At 38.6% G+C, this 15646-nt stretch overlaps 1 protein-coding gene across 1 annotated transcript in view; it reads left to right on the top strand.

Annotated features, from left to right (window-relative positions):
• Positions 1-15646, top strand: part of LOC150089359 (NBAS subunit of NRZ tethering complex-like) — a 1057261-nt gene that overhangs the window by 245983 nt on the left and 795632 nt on the right. The window contains exon 20 of the mRNA XM_090389247.1: positions 10699-10940. Within this exon, the coding sequence (XP_090245373.1) occupies positions 10699-10940 (242 nt within the window). The remainder of the gene's footprint in view (positions 1-10698; positions 10941-15646) is intronic.

The following is a 15646-nucleotide window of genomic DNA, read 5'->3' as shown; positions in this document are numbered from 1 at the left end:
CCATGCATCTTGTTTTTCAGGCTTCTGCTCATTCTAATAGAAGTAGTGCAAGAATCTCTTTCACCTCTGCCAGTGGCTACTGTTAATCTATTGGTCTTTGTCTCCCCCCCAAGCTAGCAGTTTTCCGACCCACCTAACACTGCCTCGATAGCATCAGCAAATATTCTTGCACCCTTTCTATTTAAGTGTATGCCATCCCTGTAGAAGCAATCTCTCCTGTTAACAAGTACAGTCCAGGCTGAAAAAAATTCTACCCCTTGAGCCTTGCACAATCTTTCCAGGGCCGAATTGATCGACAAGGCTCTCATCATATACTCCCTCCTATCGTGTCTGGGCAGAATTGCAGACACTTTCAAATTCAACCCTAATTCTCGGCTTTTGTTCAACAGTGACCTGTACTTGTTAAGTAATTCTGCCGGTCTCCTACTCTTAATATTATTAGTGCCAACGTGTACAACTATATCACCTTTTGTGCCCTTAAAAGATGATATTCGCTCTACAATGTCATCAACCTTTGCCCCTGGCAGACATACCCTGGTCCTGTTCCACCTATCTTTTTTACAAAGCATGTTCCCCGTTTCATTTCAAACTCTGGTTGGTAGCTAAAATCATTTAGCTACCAACCAGAGTTTGATAAACTTCTGGTATCCCTTTGCATAAAGAATTCCTCGTGTGTGAATGTAGATGAAAATACCTATTCAATATTTGTTTGTAACCGTTTATGACTGTGCTCAGGATCATCAATGGTTAAGCCATTAACATAAAGTGGCCCAATGTGATTGAACCCCCTTCCTTTACTGTTAATATAAGCATAGAGTCTTTGTATTCTTTGCCAGATTGTTCTCATAATCTGCTTTAGCTTTTCTTACCTCCTTTGTGAATTGATTACTGACTAATTTATATATATACCAATATATATAAATTAGTGTCTATATGTATAATTTATATATAGACGCGAATAATTACAGACCAGTTAGTTTAACTTCTGTTCCAGGTAAAATAATGGAGTCACTGGTTAAAGATGCATTGCAGGATCATCTAGACAAGACTGCAGCAATAATTCAGACACAGCATGGATTTGTTAAGGGAAAGTCTTGTCTGACAAATTTGATAGGATATTATGATGTGGTTACAAAGGAACTGGATGCAAAAAATAATTTTGATATCATATATTTGGATTTCAGGAAAGCTTTTGAGACTGTTGCGCATGGAAGACTATTGTACAAATTGGAGCAGAATGGTATTAAGGCAAGTTGCTACAATGGATAAAAGGATGGTTGAGTGGGCGAAGACAGAGGGTGGTAATTAATGGGTGCTGCTCTTCGTGGACTAATGTTATTAGTGGAGTCCCACAGGGTTCGGTGTTGGGTCCTCTGTTGTTTTGTATATTTATCAATGATATTGATGAAGGTATATCAGGCTTAGTGTTGAAGTTTGTGGATAATACAAAGGTTGGCAGGGTTGTTAATGACAGTAATGGCAGTGTGCTACTGCAACAGGATCTAGATCATTTGGGCAGATGGGCTAAGAAGTTGCAACTGAAGTTTAACCTTGACAAATGCAAAGTACTGCATATGGGTAGAAGTAACCCCAGAGAAACGTACCAACTGTGTGGTAATACACTTAAGGTGGTAGAAAATTAAAAAGACCTGGGAGTAATTGTGTAGTCAGATATGAAGTTTTCTGAGCAATGCAGACAGGCTGCCAGGGCAGGTCATGGGGTTTTGTCAATGATATATAGGAATTTTGCTAGCAGGGAAAAGGAGGTGATTGTCCCTCTGTATGAGGCAATGGTCAGGTCACACCCTGAGTACTGCGTACAGGTCTGGAGGCATCATTTTAGGAAGGATGTTGATTTGCTTGTGCGTGTACAGAGAAGGGCAACAAGATTGGTGAGGGGAATGAAGGGATCCTCTTACCAAGAGAGGCTTAAGTTCTGCAAATTGCACTGGCTGGAAACTAGGCACCTGTGTTTTGATCTGATTGAGGTGTATAAGGCCTTGAATGGGTTGAGCACGCTGAATTCTGATGGGATCCTTCCACTTGTTCAGATTACGAACCTAAGGGGGCATAAATTCAAATTAAGAAAAGACAGATGTAGAATAGATGTGCGGAAATTCGCCTTTAGCCTGCGGGTGGTTAATTGCTGGAACAAACTTCCATCTGTGTGGAAGTTGATAGGTTGAATAAATTTAAGGAGGAACTGGACAGGCGAATGGACAGGCAATTTGGAGGGAATGGTGTGATTTTTTTTTTTTTTTTTTTTTTTTTTCTTGGCTGATGCTGCATAAGCTCATACACTTGCTTTCTTGCATCACATGCCACTGCTGCTATTACTGCTCTGAATGCTTCCCGTTTAGAATTTGCTGTTGGTAACATCATCAGTTTGTCCACAACTATTCTTGCTTTTGCCAAACCAGGAAAGGATCCTAGATCTCCAAAGACTATTGTCCTATTGCTCTGACTAGCTCTTTGTGCAAAATATTGGAGAGTTTGATGAACTTCTACCCTAAGTACCACAAGAGATAAGCTTCTCTCCACTCTAAGTACCACAAGAGATAAGCTGGTCCCAAAGGAACTAGTTGTTATAGGTGACTCTATTGTCAGGGAAACGGGGAACATGCTTTGTAAAAAAGATAGGTGGAACAGGACCAGGGTATGTCTGCCAGGGGCAAAGGTTGATGACGTTGTGAGCGGATATCATCTTTTAAGGGCACAAAAGGTGATATAGTTGTACACGTTGGCACTAATGATATTAAGAGTAGGAGACCGGCGGAATTACTCAACAAGTACAGGTCACTGTTGAAAAAAAGCCGTGAAATAGGGTTGAATTTGAAAGTGTCTGCAATTCTGCCCAGACACGATAGGAGGGAGTACATAATGAGAGCCTTGTCGATCAATTCGGCCCTGGAAAGATTGTGCAAGGCTCAAGGGGTAGAATTTTTTTCAGCCTGGACTGTACTTGTTAACAGGAGAGATTGCTTCTACACGGATGGGATACACTTAAATAGAAAGGGTGCAAGAATATTTGCTGATGCTATCGAGGCAGTGTTAGGTGGGTCGGAAAACTGCTAGTTTGGGGGGATACAAAGACTAATAGTTTAACAGTAACTGCAGGCAGAGGTGAAGGTGATTCTTGCACAACTTCTATTAGAATAAGAAGCGACCTGGAGCGAGGGGTGTTGGGGGTTTCAGGGACGGATGGCAGTCATCATGGAATAGTTGGGTATATGGGATGTGTTAGGGTAACAAGGAATAGGCATAGGAGCATGTATGCTTGCATGTATACCAATGCTAGAAGTATAGTAAATAAATTTGATGAATTTGAAGTGTTGGTCAAGACATTAAAGGTGGATATTGTTGGGATAGCAGAGACGTGGTGTCACAAAGATATATGGAATGCAGAACTGGAATTTGGGGAGTACAATGTGTATAGAAAGGATAGACAGGACAGAAAGGGAGGGGGTGTTATGCTGTTAATTAAGAAAAACATAAAATCAAAGGAAGTGCACCCAGTTAATATAGATGGACAGTGCTCTGTTGAGTCAGTTTGTTGTGAGATAAGCACTGCGAAAGGAAAAATAAGAGTAGGAGTGTGTTATAGGCCTAATGACTTGAATGAGTACAATGAACAATTGTACAGAGAAATAGAGTGGGCCAGTAAATCTGAATGTCTTATAATGGAGGATTTTAACTTCCCAGATATTGACTGGAACTTGTGGGTTGGTCACTCACACACTAGTCAGACTTTTGTGGATTTATTGGATGATTGTTTTCTGCAGCAGCATGTTCGAGAGGCAACCAGAGAAAGTAACACTCTTGATCTGGTTATCAGCAGTGATCATTCGTGTATTAAGAATTTGCAGATAAAGGAACCACTAGGTGGCAGTGATCACAGTGTGCTGAAGTGGGATTTACTCAAAGAGGTAACTACCGTCAGGGGTAAAGGAAAGGGTTTTTGCTTCCGTAAAGGGGAGTACAGTGGTCTCAGACAGTTTTTAAGTTCTGTACAGTGGGATCAACTGACGATGATACAAACAGTAAATTCTAAGTGGGAAGCATTCAAAGAATTAATCGTGGAAGCTACTAGACTTTATATACCGATTAAGAAATACCGTTCAAGGTTTAGGCCTAAATGGTTATCAAATGAACTAATGAGACTCGTGACAGAGAAGAAAAATGCATGGGATGCATATAAATTATCAGGTGACGCAGAAGCCTGTGGCAGATATAAGCTAGTCTGTAATCAGGTCACAAAGGAGGTTCGGCAGGTGAAGGCGGATTACGAGAAATCTTTGGCAAAAGATGCTAAGAAAAACAGCAAGGATTTCTTTACTTATATAAACTCTAAAAGGAAGGGGATGAATATGATTGGTCCACTTGACATCGATGGTTCGACTGTTGATGATCCTGCTCAGATAGCAAACAAACTGAATGAGTATTTTGCATCTACATTCACACGTGAGGAATTATTACAATTTGAAAATGGAAGAAGGTTATCAAATTGTAGCAGTGTGCTTAATGATTTTGTAATAACTGAGAGCAAAGTGGAGGAGAAATTGTTGAAGTTAAACACAAGAAAGGCACCTGGGGTGGATGGGATCTATCCAGTTATTTTAAAGGAGGCGGCAAAGCAACTAAGCAAACCCTTAGCCATAATTATGAGAGCATCCTTGGACTCAGGGGAGGTTCCCACGGACTGGAGATGTGCAAATGTATCCCGAATTTGCTGACCGGGCTAGCCGAGTGGGTAAAGTACCTGCCCGGCAACCCAAAGGTCGCGGGTTCGATTCCCGCCTCGGGCTTGGATCAAAGTACTTCAAAAACACCTTGGGAGGTGCAATATGGCCACAGAAGCCGATGCGCCAACAACTACCAAATCAAAAAAAAAAAAAAAAAAAAAAAATCCCGAATTCACAAAGGTGGATCGAAGGGTGACACGAGTAATTACAGACCAGTTAGTTTAACTTCTGTTCCGGGTAAAATAATGGAGTCGCTGGTTAAAGATGCATTGCAGGATCATCTAGACAAGACTGCAGCAATAATTCAAACACAGCATGGGTTTGTTAAGGGAAAGTCTTGTCTGACAAATTTGATTGGTTATTATGATGTGGTCACAAAGGAACTGGATGCAAAAAATAATTTTGATATATACTTGGATTTCAGGAAAGCTTTTGACACTGTGCGCATGAAAGACTACTGTACAAATTGGAGCAGAATGGTATTAAGGGTAAGTTGCTACAATGGATAAAAGGATGGTTAAGTGGGAGAAGACAGAGGGTGGTAATCAATGGGTGCTGCACTTCGTGGACTAATGTTATTAGTGGAGTCCCACAGGGTTCGGTGTTGGGTCCACTGTTGTTTTGTGTATTTATCAATGATATTGATGAAGGTATATCAGGCTTAATGTCGAAGTTTGCAGATGACACAAAGGTTGGCAGGGTTGTTAATGACAGTAATGGCAGTGTGCTACTGCAACAGGATCTAGATAATTTGGGCAGATGGGCTAAGAAGTGGCAACTGAAGTTCAACCTTGACAAATGCAAAATACTGCATATGGGTAGATGTAACCCCAGAGAAACGTACCAACTGTGTGGTACTACACTTAAGGTGGTAGAAAATGAAAAAGACCTGGGAGTAATTATGCTGTCAGATATGAAGTTTTCTGAGCAGTGCAGACAGGCTGCTAGGGCGGGTCATGGGGTTTTGTCAATGATATATAGGAATTTTGCTAGCAGGGAAAAGGAGGTGATTGTCCCTCTGTATAAGGCAATGGTCAGGCCACGCCTTGAATACTGCGTACAGGTCTGGAGGCCTCATTTTAGGAAGGATGTAGATTTGCTTGAGCGTGCACAGAGAAGAGCAACACGATTGGTGAGGGGAATGAAGGGATTCTCTTACCAAGAGAGGCTTAAGTTCTGCAAATTGCAGTGGCTGGAGACTAGGCACCTGCGCGGTGATCTGATTGAGGTCTATAAGGCCTTGAATGGGTTGAGCACGCTGAATTCTGATAGGATCCTTCCACTTGTTCAGATTACCAACCTACGGGGACATAAGTTCAAATTAAGAAAGGACAGATGTAGAATAGATGTGCGGAAATTTGCCTTTAGCCAGCGGGTGGTTAATTGCTGGAACAAACTTCCATCTGTCGTTGTGGAAGTTGATAGGTTAAATAAATTTAAGGAGGAACTGAACAGGCATTTGGAGGGAATGGTGTGATTTTTTTTTTTTTTTTTTTTTGGCTGATGCTGCATAAGCTCCTACACTTGCTTTCTTGCATAATGTGCCACTACTACTACTACTACTACATGGAAAAGGCGTATGACACAACTTGGAGATTTGGTACTTTAAAAGATATTTATAACCTCTATCTAAGAGTTAACCTTCCTGTTTTTATTAAAAATATGTTTGATATAAATTCCGTTTATGCTGTTTATCTTTTCCAAGTTTTATCCCATTGTTTTTTCCAAGTTTGAGTAGGATCCACCCTTTCTTGGTCCTTTTGTCAAAAAGTGGGGGTACATCAAGGATCTGTCTTAAGTGTTATGCTTTTTGCCATTAAAGTAAACTTGATTACCGAACAACTTCCTCCAACTTAAACAGTGCACTCTATGCTGATGATTTCAGCATATTTACTCAATCATGCAATATGAAGGTCATTGAGAGACAACTGCAACAAGCTATGAACTGTCTTAACTCCTGGGCCATTACTAATAGTTTCAAGTTCTCACTGGAGAAGACGCTCGTGTCCATTTTTGTCACAAGTGTAATATTCACCCCAAACCTGAATTACAACTTGGACAAAGAACCATTCCAGTAGCAGCGGGGACAGATTTCTCGCGACTCAAATTTGACAAAAACCTGACATTCCTCCAACACATGTCAGCTGTGCACAAAGTGCACGAGATGTGCTCTCTCATCTACTTTCCGTGCTCTCTCTTCTACTTCTTGGGGTGCAGATAGATGCACTCTACTCTGTCTGTACTGTGCACTTTGTATGCTCAATATTCAATTATGGGTCTTGGGTAAATTCTTCCTCTAGAAATGGCACACTTCGTTGGCTTGATCCCATTCATCATTATCATCAGACCATTCGTATTGTTACTGGTCATTCAGAACATCACCTGTCCAAAGTCTGTATGTCGAAGCAAACATGCCATCTTTGTTGCTATTCGACGAAAACAGTATGCCTTTAAGCTGAACTCCCTGCCAGACCACTCATCGTAGACATCTCTTTTTGAACCCTGGTGGAAAAATTTCTGTAGTATATGTCGTAGTACACGTCAGACTGCCATCTGTCTATTCGGTATTTGTGTCCAAGTATTCAGAGAGCTTAACATAATGGTAGACAAGGTTGCTCAGTCACCAAAGCAGCCACTTCCACCCTGGAATGCTCCAACTCAAGCATGTGACTTTTCGTTTAAAAACTGGATGAAATCATATACACCACATGCTGTTAAATTAAATTCAGCTTTATTCCAACATTCTGCTCATTCAGCCGAGCTGAACATTTTGACTGCCTGTGTATTTAGACTGCTCAAAGTCAGAATCGTGTGGGATCTGCCACTGTCTTTTCTGACTTTTATTATATCTGAGCAGATTCCCCCTGAATGCAGCATATAAACTGCAGAGCTGCACACTGTAGAGTTAACCTTGGACCACATTAGAATTTGCCAATACCTACAGTTTATTATATATACTGATTCATTGAATATGCTACAGACTTTATCAGTGATGAGACATACTACTCATCCAATCCTGTCTTGGGTTCAGCAGATGAAACACACCTGCTGTGAAGGTGGTTTTGATACCCTTTTCTGCTGGATCCCTAGCCACATTAGGATTAAAGGAAACAATTTGGCTGACAATGCAGGCGAATCAGCCTCGTTGTCGAATAATCTTGATCTGGCAGTCCTATATACTGATTACAGGCAAGTAATCCGCAATAAATTATACTCCCTGTGGCAAGATTTTTGGCAATGGCAGGTAACAAACAAACTTTATCCAATCAAATTTTATTAGTTCATATCAAGTTATGGCAGTCTGGTCTGTACAGCAATTGTAAGGAGGAAGTTGTTCTTGCTCTGCTCAGGACACAGTCATCTGACACATTCCTTTCTGCCAAGGGTCGATGACCTTCCTATGTGCAAGCAATGCGACACTGTTTTATCTTTGAAGCATATTTTAACCAAATGCACAAATTTTAGAAATGTCCATTTTATCACTTTTAACCATTTTTTTGAGCCTTATACACTCAGTTGTCTTTTATTCGACAATGACCACGTGTTAGCAATTTTTAAGTTCCTACAAGTTATTAAATGCGATATTATTTGTCAATAAGATCATTTGGAGTGATAAAGCAACATTCAAGTTTTTTTTTTTTTTTTTTTTGATTTGGTAGTTGTTGGCGCATCGGCTTCTGTGGCCATATTGCACCTCCCAAGGTTTTTGCAGTACTTTGATCCAAGCCCGAGGTGGGAATCGAACCCGCGACCTTTGGGTTACCGGGCAGGTACTTTACCCACTCGGCTAGCCTGGTCGGCTCATTCAAGTTAAATGGTATAGTTTATACCATTCAATGGTACTATTGTATGTACTGGTCAACAGAGAATCCACACATTACTGTGGAAAGGCATGTAAATTTACCTGTTCTTACAGTGTGGTGTGGATTATCATTGAAAGGGTTTAACTGGACCTTTATCTTTTGATCAAACAGTTACTGGTCTCTTGTACCTCAACATGCCTCAGAGATCAATTGTGCCACAAATCCTTCAGCTATTTGAGGATGAGGAGAATTTTTATTTCCAACAAGATGGGGCACATTCCCATTTTCATTGTAATGTCAGGACTTATCTTGATGAAACTTATACACTGATACACCAAACAGATGGAATGGACAAAGAGGCAGTGTTGATTACCCTGCACATTCACCTGATCTAACACCACTCAATTTTTACTTATGGGGGTATTTGAAAGACAAAGTTTATGCCATGAAACCCACAACACTTATAAAGTTACGGCAAGAAATCAAAGAGAATTGTTGCACAATTACAAGAGACGTGTTATTTGATGTTTGTAAATCAGTTTCTCACCGATGTCAGCAATGCCTTGATGAGTATGGAGGACATTTCGAACACTTCAGATAATGCATCATTTAAACATAAAACATGTAATGCTTTTATATCTAATCTTTACTGTAACATTAACTCTTAATTATAAAATTATTAAATTAAATTAAAAAAATAACATTGCAGTTATTAATAACCAAAGTGTGCATAAATTTTTTTTTTGGGACACCCTGTATATATGTGAGGTGTGGCAATAGTTTCCACTGGTGCAATAAAAAGAACACAAAGTGAAGAGGAGCTCAAAAGTGGTTTTATTTTTATTTCAAAGTGTTTACCACCTGATTGAAACCAGAGAGATGACGTTCAGTTCGGTGGTTACGTTTTTCTTTATTCCTGAGCATCCTAAAATCTCTTTCCTTTAAGGGCAGTTTTCACTTCGGGAAAGAGAAAGAAGTCTGCCAGTGGTAGATTGGGGGAGTAGGGTGGATGGTTGATCTGTATAATGCCATATTTTGTCAGAAATGTCTTAATGAGTGTGGAGGCATTGTTGGGCAACAAGAACCTGCTGCCTTTCTCTCTAAATTGTGGCCTCACCCAGGAAATGTGCTTTAGTAGTCTTGGAAGCACCTGTATGTGGAATGTAGCATGGACTCTTCCTCCCCCCCCATTTCAGGAACATAGTGTGGTTCCTTGTGAATCACACCCTGTTTGTTGAAAAACATTATTGGCATTGTCTTGATCCTGGACTTCAGTAAATAAAGTGTTTTAGGCCTTGGGAATGATTTTCAACTCCACTGCATGCTCTGACACTTTGTATCTGGGTCATACTTAAACACCCAATGCTCATCTCCAGTTCTAATCATTCGAGGAAATTAGAATTGCCTTGAAAAGTCTGGATGAAGTCTTCACATGATGATGCTCGTAGGTACTTCTGATCATCCATGAGGATGTGCAGCACATATTTTGCACAGATTTTCCATTCTTATCTCCTTATTCATATTCAATTCATCAGCCATCGTTCTGAAGGTGAAACAACAATCTCTTACCATAATTTCCCGAACTTTCGCAACTCTGTACTCATTTCGATAGGTTTTCAGATTCCACTTCATGGATCATTGCGAACGTCCTCACATGTGTTTTTGAACCATTTATTCCATTCAAATGCAGTGGTACAATTTAGTGTTTCATCACCATAAACGGTTTTTAACATTTCATATGTTTCTGTCGCAGATTTTTATAGTTAAATCAAAATTTGATATTCGTTAATTGCTCTTTTGCAAAATCATGACAAGGAACTTTAATTCTTCGGATGAAACTTGTTGATTGCAACCTGTGATGCTCCTCTCTGTACCAATTTCTGTTGGAAGAATTGGTACAGAGATTGCATTTATTTTCACTCATTGAACATGACCACAACAGCACCAGCCTGGGAACTTTATTGCCACACCTGATATGCAGTTTGATGTTTAGTGTTCCAATCATGTTATTTAATAGATTTTAAGAGTGTCTGTTCTTAAGTGATGGTATAATGTATAATTGAGTAAATTAATGGGGAAATTTTTTTTTTTATCATGTATTGTAAGTTTTTTTTTGGTGACCATGTTTTCATTTTTTTCCCTTTTAAATCCAGACTGTGTTAGGAGGACCATACACTGCAGCTGAGCACTACGACCACATCTTTTTTCAGAGGTTTCGTTCTCAGTCTGGTTTAGAAGCAGCTTTAGCATTTGCTCAGTCCAACAACTGGAGAGCTGTTGCAGCTATGTTTACCTATCATGGACAAGAAACACTTCCTCACAGGCTGATTATTTTATCAAACTTTCCCGAGACAACATCTCCATCTGAATATCGATCCTTACTTCCAGAGGCTGGGTAATATGTTATTATCATGTTTAAATTTTACTGGTTATTATAATGTGGGTAGTATTCTGTTGTCATATGAGGTGCATGCTAAAATGTCACTTGTTCACAGAGGAAAACTTGTGTGAAAATGAGATCATGCAAGATTTATGAAATTGTGTTGATATGGAACATCTGTGGTAGCACTAGAGTAAAACCGATTGGTAACAAAATTTTCTTATGGAAATGGTGCAGTTGGTCACTTCCTATTAGGTGGCTGTTAGATTTTAAGTGATGCAAATGACGTCACTTCCGAAATGGTGCTAATGATGCTAACTGAGTCACTAATGTTGATTCGATAGAGTAAGCAGCGGGTAGTAATATTATGCAAGAATAAAAGCTTCAAAGCCACCGAAGAAGCCTCTTGTGTTGAAAAGGAATGAGTTCAAAAACACATAGAGAACGAAAAAAATACAAGCTTTAATGAAATCTGCTTCTCAAGATTTTGATCAACATCTGCCTTTTAAGTAGCGTAATTAAGTAAGTTTCGATTAAACCATTTAAAAATTTAAATGATTTTGATTCAAGAACGCAATGATAAAACAATCACTTCGACAAACAGCAATCACTTCTTGCAGTAGTTTTTGGTTATGACATCATACTAGTCTATAAATAGATTTCGCTAACTATTGAATTGTAAAAATACCAAATCTAATTTCAGTTAACAACCTATAAGAGTATTTTGAAGATGGCTAAAACTCCAGCTGAGTGAAATCGAGAAAAGTATGCAAGAATAAAAGCTTCAGAGCCACAGAAGAAGCGTCCATGTTGACAAAAGAAGAACAAGTTCAAAAACATAGAGAACAAAAAAAAAAAAAAAAAAAAAAAATGCAGAATTTAATAGAATATGCTTCTCAAGATTTTGATCAACATCAACCTTCTACATAGACTTCTCATCAAGAAGCTGGACCATCACGAAATTATATTCAAAAACTTCCTGAAGATTTCAATTCAGAAGATTTGAGTTCAAATGAGTAATTCATTTGACCTCAAATCCTGAGGAATTTCAGTTGATTCCTGAACTGGCTAGAGTGTACTGCAACAACCAGCTTCAATTGCATCATCCAAAAAGAAACAAAATCATATTTCAGCTCAGTCGCCTGTTGTTTTTTTTTTTTTTTTTTTTTTTTTTTTTTGGTAGTTGTTGGCGCATCGGCTTCTGTGGCCATATTGCACCTCCCACGGTTTTTTTTTTTTTTGCAGTACTTTGATCCAAGCCCGAGGTGGGAATCGAACCCACGACCTTTGGGTTGCCGGGCAGGTACTTTACCCACTCAGCTAGCCCGGTCGGCTTCGCCTGTTGTGTAGACCCTCCACAGGTTTAAACAGTAGGCGAGCATATGGAAGTGATTTATCGACAAACTGTTTTGGAAAATCAGTGAGTGTACAACCTGTTGGAGACATTTGTCTGGCTGAATGCCTTCTTCCTGATGGTTAAATGACATTGTCGGTAGTCATTTACATTTTACCTAATCAAAAGATTAAACACATCATTGAATTCATCCATTTCATTTTACTTCCTTACACAATTGAAGGAGCTGCAAACTGCTACAACAATTTTCTCACAAAAAATGCAACTGAATCCCAGTGATACTTAGTGTAGATTTCAATTAATTTTTGCAGATACCCAATCCAAACCTTTGACTGATTTCTTAAAAAATAAATTTGGACTAATGTTAAATACTTATAGATCTGTATCGACTACTAATCATGGAACTGTAATTGATGCTGTGTCTCAGACATTTGCACTCTTTACAATCTCAAGTGTATGTATCATATTTTAGCTAACACAAACCTATTATAAATAAATTACCTATTGAACATGTATTGCAACCTCAAATTGATGAAACTGTTGAAAAAAATAAATGCTTTAAAATGTTAAATACGTTCAGATTCTTTTAATTCTTACCTTTAACCTCGTCCAAGCCAAGATTGTTCTCACATAAAATAAAACATCTTTTGTGTGTACAGGGTACACACACTCATTTTTGTTTTGTTTTAGCTGAACATGATGTGAAAATGGATAGGCACTTTGTCTGCTTGCTGTAATTTTAAGATTTTTATTAGCATTTGTCAAAATGATGAAGCAAGCTTATGCAGCATCAAGCATAAGGGTACAGAAATAAATGCATTTGAGTGACCATGGTTCTTGCTCACATGACTACAAAATACATTTTTATTTTATTTAATAGACTTTAAGAACAGGAGGCTTATTTCGTTATGGTAATATAAAATTAAACTTAATTAATGGAGAAAGTATTTTTTTTATCATGTTTTCTTGTACTTTTTTTGTGACCATGTTTTTATTCTTGTATTCTGTCTGTTGGAACTCCTCTAAACTTATATGGTTGTCTCAGTGTATAAACAGAAAATTATTATTCTTATTATTATCAGAAAAAAAAAAAAACCTGCCCATTTCATTTACCTACCCTCTCTAATTTTAGACAAATTCATCTTTAATTTTATTCAGGCTAATCACTTCCACAACACCAGATAATTTGTTCCAACAAATTAAGAAAGAAGTTGGGTTATAATGATGAAGAATGGTAGGGATGATCCTAACTGTGTCATTATCATTCTTACTTTTTAGTACACTGTATCTACCAAACTCTGTCAAACTGGTAATCTGAACCATTGCATACATCTTAAAAACCATAAGGTGTTATTCAGTGCCCAGTGCCCGTCTACACCAGGAGCAGGTGGGCCATAACTAAGCATAAGTTATGTTAGACCCATTTATCCTGTACAGAATGGCTGAAATGAGTTCAGGATTATTCAGAAGAAAGAGAATAAAATGTAAATTAAATAAATAAATAATATATATGAAGCCAGTATCTACTGTCAGAGTGCAAAACCAGTGGGTGCCAGCTATCTTATACCCAGGAAGCTCAAACCCGGCACCAGCAAAATCCTGCCTCTAGCATAAGGATATAAAAGCCAGCAATAAAAAGAGTGGAGGGGAAAGTAAGAGGAGAGAAAGTGCCTAGTCCTAGGAGGATTAGGCTTTACAGAGAGACTGTCAGCAAATTGAATTTATTAGAGCATGGTGTCTGGTGAGAGCCTGTTGCAAAATCTTGTAACACTGCAAGTAATTTTGTTTCTCATTTCTTGGGAAGAAATCAAGGGTTTTGCTAGTTAAATTCCTTCTTATATCATGATAATTTGGGCAGTCATACAATATATGATTCCAATTTTCCAGAGAGCACTTCAGGAACAGTTAGAGGTACTGGACAGATCAATTTTAAATAGGTGGCTATCAATGGATCAGTTAGCTGTAAGCAAGTATGAGGTATAAAGATCTGGGTAAAACCAGTGTTGTGGTTGCTTTGGTGATATTAAAATTTACATGTGGCACAAAACATCTGGCAGTGGCTCCTTTTGCAGTATTGGACCATCTGTCTTGCCATTGATTATTATTAAATTCAGACCAATATTTATATTTTTCTTTCTTGGGATTTGCAGATGGGTCAAAAGTGATACCAGAAAAGCTAAGAGGACAGCCCTTTTTTTGATACAGTATGAAAATCCTTTATAAATTATAGGCAGATCAAGAGTCTGGCAGGAACTTGAAGAGAACAGGTGGAGACTGTTCTGTTTGTTCTTAATAGGGAAAGCAACAAAAGCATCATCATACAGTGTCAAGTTTAGCTTGAATGGCAAGAAGCTTTGCTGTATAAATCCAAATACTGGCAGCATAAGTCACTATTGACACAAAGACTGTTTGGCAGGGAAGTCGAAGGGTTCTGTAGACCTCAGGTGTGATTTGAAATCCTGAATAGCATCACTGTAAAGTGTTTGACTTTCGTTTGGAGATTCTGAATATGTGGCAGGAAGGATAGTTTTCATCAGTGATATTTAGATGCTTATGGGTAGTAGAAAACGGTATGGATTTGCCTTCATATTTGATTACTGGTGGCCTGTCGTTTAATTTCCTATGAAAGTTGTCATGTGATTTTGTAGCTGAAATATTGAGTTTGTGTTTAGCAGTGCATTCAGAAAATCTGGTAAGAATTAAGTTTGCCTGTTGTTCTAAAGCATTTCTAGAATTACCATGTATCAAAATTGACAAACAATTTGCAATGCAGCCATTTGTATGTTGGGACAACCTCTAAAAACTCTCCAAGACTGACTGATCAGATATACGAGCGGTTACAGACTTATTGGTAAAATTACTTCTAAAGAACACTGTAAGATGATGTGAGGCACCTCCGTAGCCAGGTGGGCAGGAGCGGCAGTGCGTAGCACACACTTCTTGATTAGACCGGGGTTTGAGCCCGTGACTACCAAATACGGAGGATGCGGAAAGGTCAGGGAATGACCACCGCATATCCTCATAGCGATATGGCTTTAGTTGCTAATGCTCCTAAAAAAAACCAAATAACAAATAACTGGAAGATGATCCAGAAATATAATACAGAAAATAAAGTATCATACCAAAAAGCAAAGAAACAAATTCTTATGAGCATACCAAAACTAACGCATGCCGCCACAATTAACAAATGACAAACAGTAGCCACTCAAATATATGTTTTGATCCTTCTTAACAATATTACTTATTGAATGGACCCTAACCTTACAACTACTCAGTCTTCAAATGGCAAATAAATAAACAGGGGGAAAAAAAAAAAAAAAACATTCTAAAAAGAAACCCAATGGCCACATCATCTACTCCTTCAGAA

The sequence above is a fragment of the Mastigoproctus giganteus genome, chromosome 2 (genome assembly GCF_048544385.1).
Source record: "Mastigoproctus giganteus isolate SK-2022 chromosome 2, ASM4854438v1, whole genome shotgun sequence".
In the NCBI taxonomy this organism is placed as follows: domain Eukaryota; kingdom Metazoa; phylum Arthropoda; class Arachnida; order Uropygi; family Thelyphonidae; genus Mastigoproctus; species Mastigoproctus giganteus.
This window is presented reverse-complemented; position numbering and strand designations above follow the sequence as displayed.